We start from the raw sequence: 17,997 nt of genomic DNA, 5'->3' as shown, positions 1-17,997 counted from the left end.
TTGATGTAAGCAAAAAATATCCTACCTTTTTTTTCATAGGTTTCTTTTGCGTGGCGTAAATCCATTACAAACAAATAGTAATGTAATAAAAAATTCCAATAAAATACTTAAATGTTAATAAATCACAAATTAACAAGTGTTGGAAATAAGATTTGTCGATTAGATCTTATTCTTTCTCGTACAACAGAAATGAATATTAAACCACCGACGACTGAAATTCACACCCGAGCTTTACTTGTTTTACAAAGGAAGCCATGCTAAGGTATTTTATCGCATTTTGAAGATCCTTTGCCCTCTGCCAGATTTGAACCTAAGAGACCACCGAAGTGACCGCAGACGGTACGTTTCTTTTCTTGTTTTTTTTTTTTTTTTTTCGAAAGCGATTGTGGTGGAAGAGAAATCGCCCCTATTTATACACATTCACAAACACGATTGAGTAGTCTTCGGCATGGGCAAAGCTTTTCTTCCACCTTGTACAGACTGCTACTGCAGTACGCCAACGCAACGAAGGTTTTTAATGTACAGTGTACAGCCACCCCGTACAAAGAAATAAAACATCTCATTTTGGAGAAAACTCGTTAAAGCACCGTTCATTTTGATAAGGGTTTATGAATCCATTCAAAGGTTGAAAAATAATACGTAGAGGACTTTCCTCTCGTTTTTCTGGCTGCTATCGCACTGCGCCTACGCACCGAGGGCTGTTTCCTTTCAATATACACCCACTTCGTACAACAAAATAAAACATTCATCTAATTAACAGTTAGAATTCTGTCATTCTAAAGGTACGGTCACACATCGCTACTTTTGCAGCGCAACTTTTGTACTGCAGCTGCAAAAGTTGCGTGTCGTGTTCACACGTAAGCCAAAAGTAGCGCGCTGCACGCTACTTTTCGTGCTGCGCAACCCGAGTGCTGCAAAAGTTGCAACTGGAGGTTGCGAGTCTGTTCACACGCAAGGCGCTACTTTTGCAGCCGCAGTCATGCTGCAGGTTTCCATCTCCGTGTTGACTTCTCAATACACATTTTGTTCGCATTATTAAGAAACTCATGCGAAAGCTTCCTTATCTATTATTTGCTTTTCTGTCGTATCTAGTATTCAGAAATTGACATTATTTTTACTATAAAGCTTTTAAAAACGCCTGTATACTTAAATGATAACCAACAGTATATTCACGTAATCAATGTTGGCAACCCTCCTGTTTGGAACTACGCTACAGAAAATTTTAAAAATGAATTATATCGCCAGCAATTACGCTCAGACTGTGTTATGTATTTTATAACTGTTACAAATAATTTATTTTCATAACATTTAACATTAAAATATATCCAAACAATAAAAGTATCATTGGCACATTTGGGTGGTAACACTGGTTGCAACCGCAGCAAAAGTTTCAACAAAACCGATATCAAAAATGCTGCGGCTGCAACCCTGAGAATCCTGTTCACACGTCGCTACTTTTAAGCTGCGCGCAGCATGAAAAAGTAGCGGGCAGCAGGTTCGGCAGCCGCTACTTTTCGGGTTGCACCGTTGTTCACACGTCGCAGTACAAGAGTTGCGCAGTTTTTTGTACTGCAGCGCTGCAAAAGTAGCGACGTGTGACCGTACCTTAAATTTGCCAGTGAACTACGTTACCGTCTCAAAGAGCGAAGAACTATTCACTCTCTCACGTTATTCTTCAATATTCTTCAGAACTCTAACCCTAGCTACTTAGCTTCTTGTTTTAAACATTTGTTCTCTCTCATATCACGAAATAGATACTCGCTCACAACACCATATCACACTCTCCATTCCTAAACACAGAACATACATCTTCTCTTCATCTTTCACCCTCTCTGCAGCTCATCTCTGAAACTCTCTAACACAACATGTCAGAGACTGTCGGACATTATCTAGTTTCAAAAATAAACTAAAATTGCAATTTTTCAATTATAAGTCCTTTTCTCTGCGATAGTTTTGTAAGAAATATTTTTTTTCCTTCCTTCCCCCCCCCTTTTTTTTTGTTTTCTTGATCACCAGATGAATTTATTATCATACTCTTTTTAGTGTGGATTTTATTTAATTTTCGTATATTTTTTATTATTATTTTATTATAATGTTCCATTTGTTGCATTCTTCCTTAAGTTTTCCCTATTAACTATTCGTACTGAGTTGACTTTATTATATTCCAATCTTTAGATCTGTATTTTACTTTCTTTTTTCTATTATGGTATTATTTTCATGTTGTTTAGCGTCGATTTTGATATGCTATTTTTTCTTTGTAATATGTTAGTATTCTGTTCTTTAACTTTTTGTTAAATTTTCACTGCTTGTATACTTTGTAACCTGGTAGAGTGTAAGAAAAGGCCCTATGGCCTTAACTCTGCCAGTATAAATAAATAAATAATAATAATTATTATTATTATTGTATTATTATTGTTTTATTATTATTATTATTATTATTATTATTATTATTATTATTGCCAGCGTTTATCACTTTTTCAAATCCAGAAAAAAGTGAACTGCCTACTACAATATTCTACGAACCACTAAGTTACGAAATTAAAAAAAAAAATCATGATTTATTGCCAACATTTGAGACATGCTGTGCCATTTACAACATAATAAATCTGAAAGCACTTTTTTTAATATACAGAGTGTTCCAAAAATATTGTAAAAACTTCGTGATGTGTTAGAGCTGGACATTTGGAGCCGTTTGAAATATGGAATTCATGTCCACCGAAGTCTCCTTCCAGAGCTACGTCATTGTAAAAGTGTTAATCCCAGGGGGTAGATAAGTTGCCGAGTCCGTGCAGGAAACAAAAATCAAGCAATTCTGTAGGCGATTGAGTTGTACGGAATAGCGCTCCTTGTGCGTCAACAATAGGAGTAACACGTCCGAGTCCACACCTGTGGAGTAACGGTTAGCGCGTCTGGCCGCGAAACCAGGTGGCCCGGCTTCGATTCCCGGTTGGGGCAAGTTACCTGGTTGAGGTTTTTTCCGGGGGTTTCCCCTCAACTCAAATATGAGCAAATGCTGGTAACTTTAGGTGCTGGACCCCGGACTCATTTCACTGGCATTATCGCCTTCATCTCATTCAGACGCTAAATAACCTCATAAGTTGATAAAGCGTCGTAAAATAACGTACTGAAAATAAAAAAACACGTCCGAGTCGTCTCTTACCCTGAGTTGTAGTCTGTGTTGATAGTGCACATTGAACACTCATCAATGCGCAATTCTACAGACCTACAGTGGAACGGCAAGAAGAGAAGAGAATAAAGGCTGCTTCACAATAAACCGGGAACGGAAACGACAACGAGAACGAAAACGGAAATATTGTTAAAATAAATGTATTTAAATGTGAGTATTCAGAATTAACTGTTGTGAACATTCACATTTAAATACATTTATTTTAACATTATTTCCGTTCTCGTTTTCGTTGCCGTTTCCGTTCCCGGTTTATTGTGAACCTGCCTTAATAGAGTGAGTTCTTTACACTTCATTTATTACGAACTGACACACTTAAAATGTGTTTCAAATTGGAATATTGGTTTTATAACACGAAACACTGTACAGTATTTATGCATAGCAAATGTTCAGAGCGATCCTTACGTTTCTTTTGAGGCCCACATTTTACGACCGTGCTACTCTCTCTTGTCATTCCACTGTGCTAATACCAAACTTAGCCTGAGTTGTGTGTTAACAGTGACAGTGAACCAATCCCAACAACATGAAATGATACACTTGGAGGGAATACACTGACATTCTTCGGCGAACGTGCATTTCTTATCTAAAACGACTCGTAATACCCTGCCCACAACCTCACGAATGTTTTAATGTCTTTTTGAAACACGGACACTGTTACCAGTCACCAAAACGGCCTCTAATTTCAAGGAACTTGCAGAGATTAGCACTTTTACAATGACGTAGGTGAATTCTCCATCCCAAACGTGTCCTACCCTACAACCCCACAATATTTTAGTATTTTTATACACCCTGTATATGGAAACAGTTAATTCAATTGTAAGCACACTATTGAAAGTTCATCGCAAATTAACGAAGTTTTAGATGTTATTAATAGGCTTTGGATTTTTAGCCTCTAAAACTTAGATTTTTATACCAAAATTAGGACCAGTGAAACTATGAAATAGGTTCTAAGAATTAAAATATTTCATAACGCCAGTTTTTCTCTCGGATACATTTATTTTGTCGTGTCAATGATAGATAAGATGATTGTTATGCTGTATAAAATGGGGGGGGGGAATGCCTGAAATCAGATTGCCACAGATTTCGTCCTAATGTATGTAGTTTTTTTGTGCTCAATAGGAGAACTTTTGGCTATTGAATTAACCTAGAATTATTATCTGCTGCATTTTAAGCTGGAAATTAATTGTGTTTCTGTTCCCTTCGAAAGTTATATCTAATTAATAATAATAATAATAATAATAATAATAATAACTGCCTCCCATTGGAGGTAGCCCAGAAGGACTCAGTATACTCTCCTACATGAATTTTGCAATATTAAATGTTTACATAGATTTTGTAGAAAGAAAATTAAAATAAACATATATGAATAGAAAGTGAATAAATAAAAAAAATTAAACAGAGTGAATATGATGACTCAGAATTTGGCAAGAGCGTTTCAAAACTGAAGTTAGTAGTCTACAGCTTTTTGTATAAACTAATTAACTTGGGGTTATGAAATTTTCGGAGATATTAATAAATGTACGAGGGTCTTAATGATAGTTATTTTAAAAATCTCTTCTTCTTTTTTTTTTTTCATTTTTCTATATGCAAAATTTTAATTTTTGAACGACGAATATTCACTCAACCCCAGTACGTACATATTATAAAGATTATGTATGGATTTGCGCTAGTGTCTTCTGACAATAAGTGGTGGAAATTGCATTATTGTCAGAACTATTGAAAATATATAAAGTGTACCATTGTACAGTGAGTGGTGTAATAATGACTATTTCGTTTATATGACGTCATTCCATTTTCGACTAATGAAGTGTAACGAAATTTTTAATTCCAACCAATCACAGTCACACTTTACGATAATTTTTGCAGCTAGATTTATCGCTATCAATTTATCGCATGGTCGTTCTTTTGTTTAGTCGTTGTCGCCAACTTTTTCCCCCTAAATTGATGATCATGAATACATTAATATGCAACTACACGGTTAAACTTATCTTTCAACTTTAAAGCAATGAATGCAAGATTGATATTTACCGGTAATATTAATTAATATATTTACGCAGTGAAGACGACGTTCAAAACGGCGCACCATGTAGACACAAAATCTTCATGCATCTTAATTGAACCCTAGATCATATATGTAACAGATATGTCGGACTTATAGGCTTTGAGGTTAACTTTTCTCAGGTTTACTACGCTGCCATCTAGTTGTTACATAAGGAGTCACGTCATAATTCCTATTTGAATTGCATTAGCGACTGTGCTGCCATCTCGTGTTCGTTTACGGCGGACGGGTGGCGATCCTGGCGGTTGTTCTCTTCAAAGTGCTGCCGATTTTAACGTAGCGAGGAGTTATCTGTTACATATATGATCTAGGATTGAACGTACCTTTTGAACTTGATTCTTTAAATATTCTTCCCAGATTGCACGCATACGCGATTGGAATATTCAACTGTGTAGATGCAGCTTTAGTTCCGTTACACACTACAGCGAGAATGCGTTTGTCGAGCTATAAAAAATGCTTTCGTGTAGCACTGATTGTAACGGTCGAAATAAGGCACAGCTGATACTGGTTCTGCTCCCACAAGTAATTTAACCTATAATTGTAACCTATAAAATTTGTATTTTGTGAATGAAATGAAACAATTAATATAAAGTCAGATGTTTAAATGTATGTAACATCATCGCATATCAAACCCAAAGACCTTGCATAGTAATAATAAGGTCTTTGATCAAATTGCCTTCCGTATGGCGTAGTAAAATTCGTGTTCTAATTAGGCCTATCTATACAGAGATGGCTTCACTGTGTAGCAACATGTCTCGCTGTGAATACATAAGCATTGGTATATAGCTGTCCCCACTGTTACTGTTAAATTAAATTAAATTAAATTATGATTTCAGCAGATAATGAAAATGTATTTATGTTATAATATTAAGTGAAAAATGCAGTACATTTAATTAAAATTGTTAAACCTGTATTTCGCTTTTCGCAATTGGCATTACTGAATATTAACAACGAATTTCTTTATTGCAGTAATCGATATTCATCTACGAGTATTTCAACTTCACAATGTCTGAATAGGTTAAGTATTCGTTAATATACAATTATTAACATTTTGTGATCGAATTTCAGGGATATATTATTTACATTTTTATTTTATTCACGAAACAGTCCTAATAAACGTTACTCGAGGTCTGAGATTTCCCGGATAAATCCACTCACTTCGCTCGTGGATTTATCGTCAAATCTCAGACCTCTCATGACATTACTACAGATAAAAATGCGTGTAAAACGCAAGCATTAATTTCTAGCTTACAATATTGCTGCTTTTTTACTAGTCCTTACGATTCATTACGTAAAGTTTTCACGGAAGGGCCCAATTCAACACTGAAGTATATAGTCGATGACAGGACGTTTTGTATATGGCACGTCCTGTAAATGAATTGGAGTTCGTAAGTGCAAAAACGTGGGATTACATGAATCATTCTGAATGGGATGCAACAGATGTTTGTATACAGTAAACTGAACAAGTGTCATTCAACCCGCGAAACATTTCTACTAGCTGCGGAAGTGCCACTTAAGGTGGCCATTTACCACAACTCCGTTGGCCAACACGCGCCTTTGTAGCACGTAGTATTAGTCATCATGGGCGCCATCTTTACATACTGGGAGGTATATGTAACTACTAATTACGTATTTACGCACAGCACTTGTCCCAAAAGCAGGTATTTTTCTCAAAAGTTATCTTGTTTCATGCTTTGTTAAAGACATAAAAGATTCCAATCTCCAAGTCGGATCAGGAAGCGAGCCTCGGTGGATTTCCCCTTGTAATTGCTATACAAGTTTCTAGCATGAAAAATTTGTTCTCAGTAAAACCGAAGTACTGAAGCTACATAAAAGTTCAGGGAAACCTTAGATCTATGTAATAAAGTTGATCCTAATTGTCGTCCGTGGTAACGGTTGAATCAGAGGTTCTCGGCCAAGGGTAACGTATTTTCAAGGGCGATAACGTTTGTGACGTTGATTACGCGCCTTTGTGGCACGTAGTATTAGTCATCATGGGCGCCATCTTTACATACTGGGAGGTATATGTAACTACTAATTACGTATTTACGCACAGCACCTGTCCCAAAAGCATGTATTTTTCTCAAAAGTTATCTTGTTTCATGCTTTGTTAAAGACATAAGAGATTCCAATCTCCAAGTCGGATCAGGAAGCGAGCCTCGGTGGATTTCCCCTTGTAATTGCTATACAAGTTTCTAGCATGAAAAATTTGTTCTCAGTAAAACCGAAGTACTGAAGCTACATAAAAGTTCAGGGAAACCTTAGATCTATGTAATAAAGTTGATCCTAATTGTCGTCCGTGGTAACGGTTGAATCAGAGGTTCTCGGCCAAGGGTAACGTATTTTCAAGGGCGATAACGTTTGTGACGTTGATTACGCGCCTTTGTGGCACGTAGTATTAGTCATCATGGGCGCCATCTTTACATACTGGGAGGTATATGTAACTACTAATTACGTATTTACGCACAGCACCTGTCCCAAAAGCATGTATTTTTCTCAAAAGTTATCTTGTTTCATGCTTTGTTAAAGACATAAAAGATTCCAATCTCCAAGTCGGATCAGGAAGCGAGCCTCGGTGGATTTCCCCTTGTAATTGCTATACAAGTTTCTAGCATGAAAAATTTGTTCTCAGTAAAACCGAAGTACTGAAGCTACATAAAAGTTCAGGGAAACCTTAGATCTATGTAATAAAGTTGATCCTAATTGTCGTCCGTGGTAACGGTTGAATCAGAGGTTCTCGGCCAAGGGTAACGTATTTTCAAGGGCGATAACGTTTGTGACGTTGATTACGCGCCTTTGTGGCACGTAGTATTAGTCATCATGGGCGCCATCTTTACATACTGGGAGGTATATGTAACTACTAATTACGTATTTACGCACAGCACCTGTCCCAAAAGCATGTATTTTTCTCAAAAGTTATCTTGTTTCATGCTTTGTTAAAGACATAAAAGATTCCAATCTCCAAGTCGGATCAGGAAGCGAGCCTCGGTGGATTTCCCCTTGTAATTGCTATACAAGTTTCTAGCATGAAAAATTTGTTCTCAGTAAAACCGAAGTACTGAAGCTACATAAAAGTTCAGGGAAACCTTAGATCTATGTAATAAAGTTGATCCTAATTGTCGTTCGTGGTAACGGTTGAATCAGAGGTTCTCGGCCAAGGGTAACGTATTTTCAAGGGCGATAACGTTTGTGACGTTGATTACGTCCCTCCTCGCACCCAGCATGGACACCTGTTCCGGGATCCGTGGTGAAACAAAAAATAGCGTAATTTCAAATATTTATTATAACAAGACTATGAGGCACAGCCGAATTGTGTTTTTAGTAATGCCATAAACCAGCGTTCCTCAAACTGTGGTCATCGAGGTCTGCCCTTGTGGTCCTTCAAAAAAGACAGAAGAAAAACAAAATTCAAACGAATTGCGTATCACACTATAGCTGAAAATCTTATAGTTTGGAAATGACACATGGCAATCGCCTTTCACTTTTTCTCCCAGTACTGACATTTCATGAAATTTATTACCCTACTCGTCTACCGAATTCCCACTCCACTCTCAATAACAAAAGAGGGATTTAAACACTATGAACGTGGTGATTCTCGTCATCTTTTCCCTGCACATCCCGCGTCTGTAACCAATGGCGTAGCATGAAATTTTGAGCAGGGGAAGCTAATTCAAGTTGTCTTTCATGCAATATGAGAAACCGTATTACAAAAATATAGTCTTAAAATAAATAGTAGTCAATGTCAAGTCAGCAGTCGAAGATTGGTTGGAACCTCGTAACACCAATAAGGCATGACCTCAAATGGTACGTAGTAAAATATGATTTCACGGTTTACACATATCTCTAACAAATAGACACGTATACGTATAACATTAGCTCACTCCCTGTCAGAGGAATCACAATATTAACGGTCAATAGATACAGTATTAGCATCATTACGTATGTATGCTTCTGTCTTTTGGTTGTATCCTTCATTGACAGCTAGGGAGTCGGTCATTTGTTTTTTAGATCACACTTTTATTCGTAAGTGTCTTGATAATAGAATTGTCCTAAAAAAATTCAAGTAAATTGGTGTCAGGAACTGTTATTTCACTCACTATTTATTATATCAGCCACAATGCACACTAACACTTCAACAGAACACAACTGATGAAAAGGGATAACTCGGAAACTACTTATTTTCAATGTTAAAGCTAGCTTCTTGCTAGCCTTGGGACCAGGATAGTTTAGTTAGAAAGGGATGGAAAATCTGCGGGGTGGGTTAACACAGAAGAATGAGTGTGAGAAACCAGTCTGCTTGGAAGCTAGTGTGTGCAGGCTTCTAGTTTACTGCTGCATCACAAATCATCCTGGCCTGCCGCATCACAATATTTAACGCGTAAATATAAGTTGAATTAAAATTAATAAATAATTTTGTCCATAGACTGCAGGTTTATTATGAAATGATTATTAACTGGGGAAGCTGAGCTTCTTAGCTTACATTGACGCTACGCCACTGTCTGTAACCCAGCCAGGGACCACCCGAATTCATAACAGAGGACCAAAGTCCCGAATCTTTTCATGTATTTATGACTTTCTTAATAGTTTTGCCGACACCCAGTCTGCACACTGAAATGGTCACGTACTGTACATCGCACACCAATAGTAGTGCGTGCCAAATTGCATCTTTACTTGTTGAAAATCGGGCATGTTTCTGCATTAATTCTTTTTATTTCTATTTTTCCAGATGACAATATAAGAAATTTTAGACTCCGCCAATTTTAAAATCCGGGCGAATCAGATCCAAAATTTCAAATTACAATACTTTTCTAATTATATTTTTTGTAGCCAATCACAAGTAACTTAAAACAAATTCTGTGCATTGTTGATTCGTCGCTTGACTTTAAAGCAGTTATTTGTTTAAAATCCTTCTTAGGTACACGCTAGTAGTTGTCTATGTCTCTGTTAAATAGTGCCCATTATACGTAATGGAAAACTGGCTTCGATCCGGATCTTTGAAAGGAAAGGAACGTGATTATACGCTTCATTTAGGCAGTGCTAATAGTTCAGAAGCTGTGTGTGAAGATATTAATATCAGCAACTCTAGTGCCATTAAAGGAATATCTAGTCCTGTTCAAAGAAAAAATACTTCCGTGAATATGACAAGAGTTATTTGGAACTTGGATTTACTTGGTGTGGCAATGGGAGTGAACAAAAACCTCGGTGCGTTGTTTGTTACGAAGCGCTTTCAAACGAGTGTATGAAACCCGCGAAATTGAAACGGCACTTAGAGACGAAACACGCAAGTGTAAAAAGTAAACCTGTAGAATTATTTATGTGAGTACCAACATTTATTTAGGCCTATTTTGTTAATTAATAAGTTAAAGATTTTCCAAACTCTAACAGCCTTGAATTATTAAAAAAAGAAAATAAATTTTCTTCTATTAACATTAACTTAATTAGTTAATATTAATATAAAATTAATTGAAATAAATTAATTTTAATTAATTAATTAATTCTATTTCAAAATATAGGTATATTGGTATTAAAATATGCTACAAAAATGATAAATTTACTTTCGAAGGGAACAAGAGTAAGGTGGTCCGCGGAACTGTTCTGACTTAAAAAAGTGGTCCCCACTTCAAAAAAGTTTGAGAAACGCTGCCATAAACTAATGTAACTTCTGTGACCACGCCTAATGACACCTCCTCCCCTCGCTATGGGCATGAGGGCGCCGAATTTGCATACTTGTACCAAATAAAAACTTGGTTGCACAATTGCAACTAATATAGTAAATATGAAATGCCGGTATTAACGTCAAATTTTTAATGGAAATAAACATATTCTAATAGTTAAAAATTGAAAACATTAAAATTCCGAGATCTTGAATTGTTTTGTTCCCTACTTTGAGGCGGCACATCTTATGCCCAGGGTATGGTGTAGGTTGTCAAGTAAAGAAGCGGTTATATTTTATGACACAGTTTGAAAGAAAATATATTTTCAGTTATAATTTATGATAATCTTGTAGTACATCGTTTTCTTTTTTTTTTTTTAGTAGGTTATTTGACGACTCTTTATCAACATCTCAGGTTATTTAGCGTCTGAATGAAGTGAAGATGATAATGCCGGTGAAATGAGTCCGGGGTCCAACACCTAAAGTTACCCAGCATTTGCTCATATTGCGTTGAGGCAAAGCCCCGGAAAAAACCTCAACCAGGTAACTTGTCCCGACCGGGAATCGAACCCGGGCCTCCTGATTTCGCGGCCAGACGTGCTAACCATTACTCCACAGGTGTGGACTACATCATTGTTCAGTATTCAAAGGAGATGATAAAATGAGATACAGAAATTTCATAATTTGGAAAATGGACCAAAAATGAATTGAGCGTAATTTTGGATACAAGCTTCTCAATTGCAGGGCAATTTGGAGAAAATGTCAAACAAGAATGAAATAATTTCGAGGGAAAAATTATTCCGGGGCCGGGTATCGAACCCGGGACCTTTGGTTAAACGTACCGACGCTCTCCCAACTGAACTCTGTGTGACTTAAATTGTGGTTTTCTGTTAACGAACAGTGACGTGTATTATGCAAATCAAGCTTTCAGGTATAACTCCTTGTAAAGTTGATTCGAATAATTTCAAAATTCGAAATTATTCGAATCAACTTTACAGAGAGTTATACCTGAAAGCTTGATTTGCAAGAATGAAATAATTAACATTTCGGAAACTGGTATTTAGTGCAGCCCGAAAAACAAGAAAATAGAGAATGTCTAAGAAAAAATGAATAGTATGAATTCGAAAACAGAGAATGTCTAAGAAAAAAATGAATAGTATGAATTCGTAAGGCAAAACCCTGATGATTTGACAATGGTGATTGAAATGATATATATATTTTTTTCTTTGTATAAATTGAGGCAACTTGAAGTGTGCGTAATATGAATTTACAAACCTATGATTTTAACATTTTTTTCTGTCTTCTGCTTACAGACAAGTCGGACGAAACCTAATAATTCCTGGAGGAACAAGAATCATAGATGCTAGAGGAAAATATGTCATTCCAGGTAATACTTCAGAGTACGGAGTGGTCTACAGCATTCTGTGCAGGCCCCGGCTGTAACTGATGGAAAGTGTTCGACAGAGCCAGCGAGCCCGCACACATTGCTGTAGAACGCTCTGTATTTTTCTTCATAACACTTGTTTTAAATATATTTCGACATTGTTAGAAATATTTTATATAATCTGTAATATTATTATTGTTGTTATTATTATTATTATTGTTGTTATTATTATTATTATTATTATTATTATTATTATTATTATTATTATTATTATTATTATTATTATTATTATTTGCATTGTTACATGCAACGTTGCGACGTAATATTTACAGACTTGACAACTGACCTTTCGAACAAGCTGCAGCGTGTGCACAATATGTGTGTCAGATTCATCAGTAATGCTCACAAATTTGACCACATTACACCCTCGTTCAAATCTTTATCCTGGCTGCAACTTAGTAACCGTAGAACACTTCATTCGCTCTCTCTTCTGTTTCGAGTTCTCCACACTTCTACTCCAAATTATCTTCGTTCCCGGTTTAACCACAGTCTACTATATACAGTCGCGAAGCTCAATATGTAGTAAAAATGCAAACAGGGGTAGTTGCCCACCACTAGGATCGCTACTATCGCCTCATCATCGCAGATCTATCTCCTAGCAGACGACAAAGTATGTTACACTTTTGTTGTCGTGTTCTTTTGGAAAAATTAACACCTTCCTTCCATTATTGAAATATTAAATGCATAAAGTTAATTTATTATTTTAATGAAGTATATTAAATTCCCCCATAAACTCGAAGATACCTGCAAGAAATAAGTTAATATAATTTTTGTTTGTGCAAAACGAACTGAAATTTACTATAATAGCTTCACTCATTCAAGATTATAGCGATAATTAACTATGAAACCAATAAATATTAATTTGCATTTTCCTTTACAACAATAATAATGGAAATATGAATTAATGGAGTAACTTACGTGTACCGGTACTTGTAGTGTAGGCTTACGTAGTTAACAAAGTGGGATGAGGTTAAGCAATAATAATCACACCAGAATTTGAAATAAAACGTGATCAATAAATTTTATTGTAACAGACTTTTTCTACGTCTCTAGTAAAGCAACAAATAAAAATAACAACAAAATTAACAGCTATAATTAAAAACATATCCTTTGAAAAAAAAAAGTAGGCCTAAGCAATAACAATCCCACCAGAATTGAAAATAAAACGTGATCAATAAATTTCATTAAAACAAACTTAATTTTTCTACGTCTTTAGTAAAATAACATAGAAATAATAACAAAATTAATAGCTACAATTAAAAATATATCCTCTAAAAAAAAAGTAGACCTAACCTTTATTTCTCTGGAAATTTAGCAGAACTTTAACCGGTATCTAATGTCCTTTCGGTTAGACTGAAACATTTCATTGTGAAATTTAAGGATATAATGTATTCTAACAGTCACAAAGAACTTCAAAATTAAGAGTTTTGTTTCTGCACGGCATTCTTGTGGAAATCCAGGAACCTTTTTGAATCTTTCGGAAATCAGAAAAGGATAACACTGGCCTCTTTCTCTTACTGTTGCTACTATTTATAGCACTACAAACATCTCCTTGTCCCATATTATTATTCCAATTATTATATTTTAGCCATTGACATTTTCATTACAACTAATAAGGAACATTTCACAAGCATCAATGTGAAATACGCAACGAGCTAGCACTCGATAGAAATACGACACAGTCCAAAGTCGACCATGGACAGTCTATTGTTTCTAGTTGCTAACCGCTTGGAGCGCTTTATCACGAGATTTGCAAAAAAAAAAAAACCTCAAGCTTTGCGACTGTATATAATAGACTGTGGTTTAACTACTTATCCTCCAGTCACAATCTAAACACCAGGTCACAGGGGAGCCAAATCCTAGCAATTTCTGCCCATAGAACATCCCACTGATCATCCTCTTTTACTGTCTCAGTTCCCCGTGAATGGAATTCTCTACCTCATAAGATTAGGGGCTGCCAGACAATAACCACTTTCAAGAAAATGCTAAACGATTTCTTACGGGCGCAGTCAAATTGAAATTATACTTGTGATCGAGCTTAATAATTTAATTTAATTTAATTTAGATATGACTATCATTACTATTATTGTTATTGTTATTGTTATTGTTATTATTATTATTATTATTATTATTATTATTATTATTATTATTACGTAATTATTTTATTGGTGTTGTGAGACGAAAAGAATTGCCATTGTATTATATTAATTATGTATTATATTGTCTTGTATTTGTACTATTGTATTGCTTTGAATTGTATTGAATTGTATTGTATTAATTATGTTATATTCATAGCACTGTAGTAAATTTTTATCATACTGGTTGAGTGGAAGAGAAGGCCGAATGGCCTTAACTCTTCCAGTTAAAATAAAACATTATTATTATTATTATTATTATTATTATTATTATTATTATTATTATTATTATTATTATTATTATGCAGCAGGCCTATATTCCAGTTAAAGACGTAACTCTGAACAATATAAAATGTATCTTTCATGCTGTATTTTTTTTTAGAAGCTTTCTTTTATGTTTTAAAAATATTGATACAGATGACATAGACAAAAAATTCATTAATCATGAGAAATACCGGGTGTTTAAATACAAGTATAGGATATTTGTTTACAGCAGGTTTTATTGGCCAAAACAAGACATTGTTCCCATAAACATACATCACGAAACAAATAATGTATCTGTAAAAATATGGAGTATATATATTGTGACGCATTATCGTCATTTGTTTATTACCAGTCCTTTTCCTACGAATTAGCCGCCATACTAATGGAAGTGCCACTCAAATAAAGGCAGCAAATGTGGCTCGTGCACAATGGGATATTTTCTATACATCTTGCGACAATACCTAACCCAGACATTTAATGCGAGGTGGATTGGTCGAGGAGGTCAGTATTTCCGATAACCTGAATTGAGTCCTTTGGATTTTTGGCTGTGTCTACACTTATCAGGAGAGAGTGTACAATGACTGCGAGCACATCCTAGAGCAGGCAGGTGTGTTCGCGAGATTACGTGATTTTCCGAGACGTAAGGCTGATGGATGTGTGACGATACGTGGTAACTACATACAGCACCACCTATAGGGGCTGATCAACACACATGATAATTTGCCACAATACACGACCCATTTCTCAATGTGTGTGTGTGTTTTTTTTTTATTTCCGGACATATGTTCGGGAACGTTGTTTTCTAGTTTTGACCAATACCACCTGGTGTACAAACAAGCCTTATATTTAGACACTCTGCATTCTGTATATATATTCAGTTAATTTTGGCAGGTACATCTGGTGTACTTACACAGAACAAAGATGAATTTTACAACAAACAAGTACCAAAATTCAAGAATGCTGTATTTGATTTGTGTTCGGAAAACAATTGTCCCCTTCCAGTTACACATATGACCGCCCAGTTGTTGACTGTAATCAGTCACGTAATAAACTATTAAAAGTATTAGGGGAGAGTTGGGTAGTATCGGACATCGGGTAATATCGGACAGTGAGTTTCTTTCATCTACCACCAGATGATAGTACCTATATATAGTCCGGGTCAGCTTACTTCATACCCTAAGGGTGAAACCTAACCACTTTTCCCCCATTACTACATATGCTAGTGGATTGTCGTGATTTTCTAGTTTGCAGGTTGAATTTTCTTTTGCCAACTTCGTTTCGAACTTCGATACTGACAAATACTACAAATGGTAGTGATTTTGAAACTGATATGTTGGCAGCTGAGACAAATATCGACAATATTTGTCGGTACTGGAGTTCCATGAAAATAAAATTGTACTAGATTTCTGAGCCGGTTACTGGAGGCTAATGAAATTTGAACATACAATTAATTAATATCAATATTAATATTAATATTAAATAGTTATTTTTGGTTGTGGTTATAATTCAAAATTATAATCACGTAAGTTTTCGGAGTTAGTATTAATAATTTCATGTGGTCAAACAAAATATGTTTTTAGGTTAGGTCTCGTGAGTCAATTGTTTAGTCAAACCAATGAATTTCGTATTGCCAGACAAAATACTTGACAAGTTGATCCCTTTCCCGTATAGTTTGCCTACGAGAATATGTTACAAATTATTGAACTATTTAGAATAACCTTTCAACATAAAGTACTGTAAGTAACTAAGTCATTTAGTACATAGGATCGTGTGATATCTGGTAACAGTTGGCAACACTGATAAGACGGCAATATTTGCTGTTTAGGAACTGTTCTTATGTGATCCTCACTATAACACGATTACGTTTCTGTGATGTCTGGTGGTAGATGAAAGAAACGCACTGTCCGATATTACCCGATGTCCGATAATACCCAACTCTCCCCTATATACGCAATTTCAATTGCGAAAAATGCAGTAGCAACAGTTACATCAGTAAGATTACCGAAATCACTTTTTTCCAGTTTCTAGACTCCCTGAGCAGAGTTACGCTGAAGGTTTTGAGTGTCTGTCTCAGCGAATAGTGGAATCTAATATTCCCAACGTTTCGGGAGTACTTAATGGCTCCACCTTCAGAGACAACTGACAAGCAAACGTTCTGATGGGGGCAGATAAAAAATTTAATTTTTTTTTTCTTCCACCACGTTAATAATGTCAAAAGAAGTGCTTATACAAATTTTGGCCACTCGACCGCAATTACGAGGGCCGTAAAAATAAGTTCGCCAGGGGCCGTTAACAGAAAAAAACACAATTTCATTGTACAAATTTATTGGAACAGACACAGCAATTATTGAGCTATTTTTCAACATATTTTCCACCGGAACTGAGACATTTTTCATATCATGGGATCGACAGAGAGAGGTGCAGACGCAGTCAAACGTTGGTTCCTATCTGAGGGGGCTGACTTCTACGACACAAAAATTGATCCCATGGTATGACGAATGTCTCAATTCCAGGCGAATATGTTGACAAATATCGCAACAATTGCTATATCTGTTTCAATAAATAGCCTATTTCCATGCAATTGTGCTTTTTTTCTGTAAACGGCCCCAAGGAAAATCACTTTCTGGACGCCCTCGTAATTGCGGTCGAGTGGCCAAAATTTGTATAAGCACTTCTTTTGACATTATTAACATGGCGGAAGGAAAAAATTAACTTTTTTTATCTGCTCCCATCAGAACGTTTGCTTGTGAGTAGGAAAGCCTTCCAAGTCTCTTACTACAGAATCCATAAGATAAAACGAGTACCAAATATGTCCAAATATTGGAAAGATGCAAGACATTACCGAAAATTAAATGTATATTTAATGAAATATTTTTTTTCATTCAACCATTCGTTCAGTCGTAGATTCAATCATTTGTTTATTCGCTCGCTCGTTCACTTAACCATTCTTTCATTTGTTCATATAACAATTCGTTCTTTCGTTCGTTCAGCCGTTCCCTCATTCCTTCGATCGTTCAGCCGCTCCCTCATCCGTTCGGTCGTCTAGCCGTTCTGTCATCCATTCTATCGTTTAGCCATTTCCTCATCCCTTCGATCGTTCAGCCGTTCCCTCATTCACTAATATAATATTTCCCTGTTCGTCCATTTTCCGATCGTTGAATAACTTTTGAAGATTACATTTGGAATTTTACGAGAATGAGATTTAATATTTCGAAATTAAACTATTGAAACATAAAATGATATTGGAATACTAGCACG

At 35.7% G+C, this 17,997-nt stretch overlaps 1 protein-coding gene across 5 annotated transcripts in view; it reads left to right on the top strand.

The window, feature by feature from the left end:
• Positions 1-17,997, top strand: part of CRMP (Collapsin Response Mediator Protein) — a 747,709-nt gene that overhangs the window by 593,095 nt on the left and 136,617 nt on the right. For all 5 annotated transcript variants that reach the window (XM_069838352.1, XM_069838349.1, XM_069838350.1 and 2 more), the window contains one exon: positions 12,210-12,283. In XM_069838352.1, the coding sequence (XP_069694453.1) occupies positions 12,210-12,283 (74 nt within the window). The remainder of the gene's footprint in view (positions 1-12,209; positions 12,284-17,997) is intronic.

Source organism: Periplaneta americana, chromosome 10 (genome assembly GCF_040183065.1).
Source record: "Periplaneta americana isolate PAMFEO1 chromosome 10, P.americana_PAMFEO1_priV1, whole genome shotgun sequence".
Lineage (NCBI taxonomy): Eukaryota > Metazoa > Arthropoda > Insecta > Blattodea > Blattidae > Periplaneta > Periplaneta americana.
This window is presented reverse-complemented; position numbering and strand designations above follow the sequence as displayed.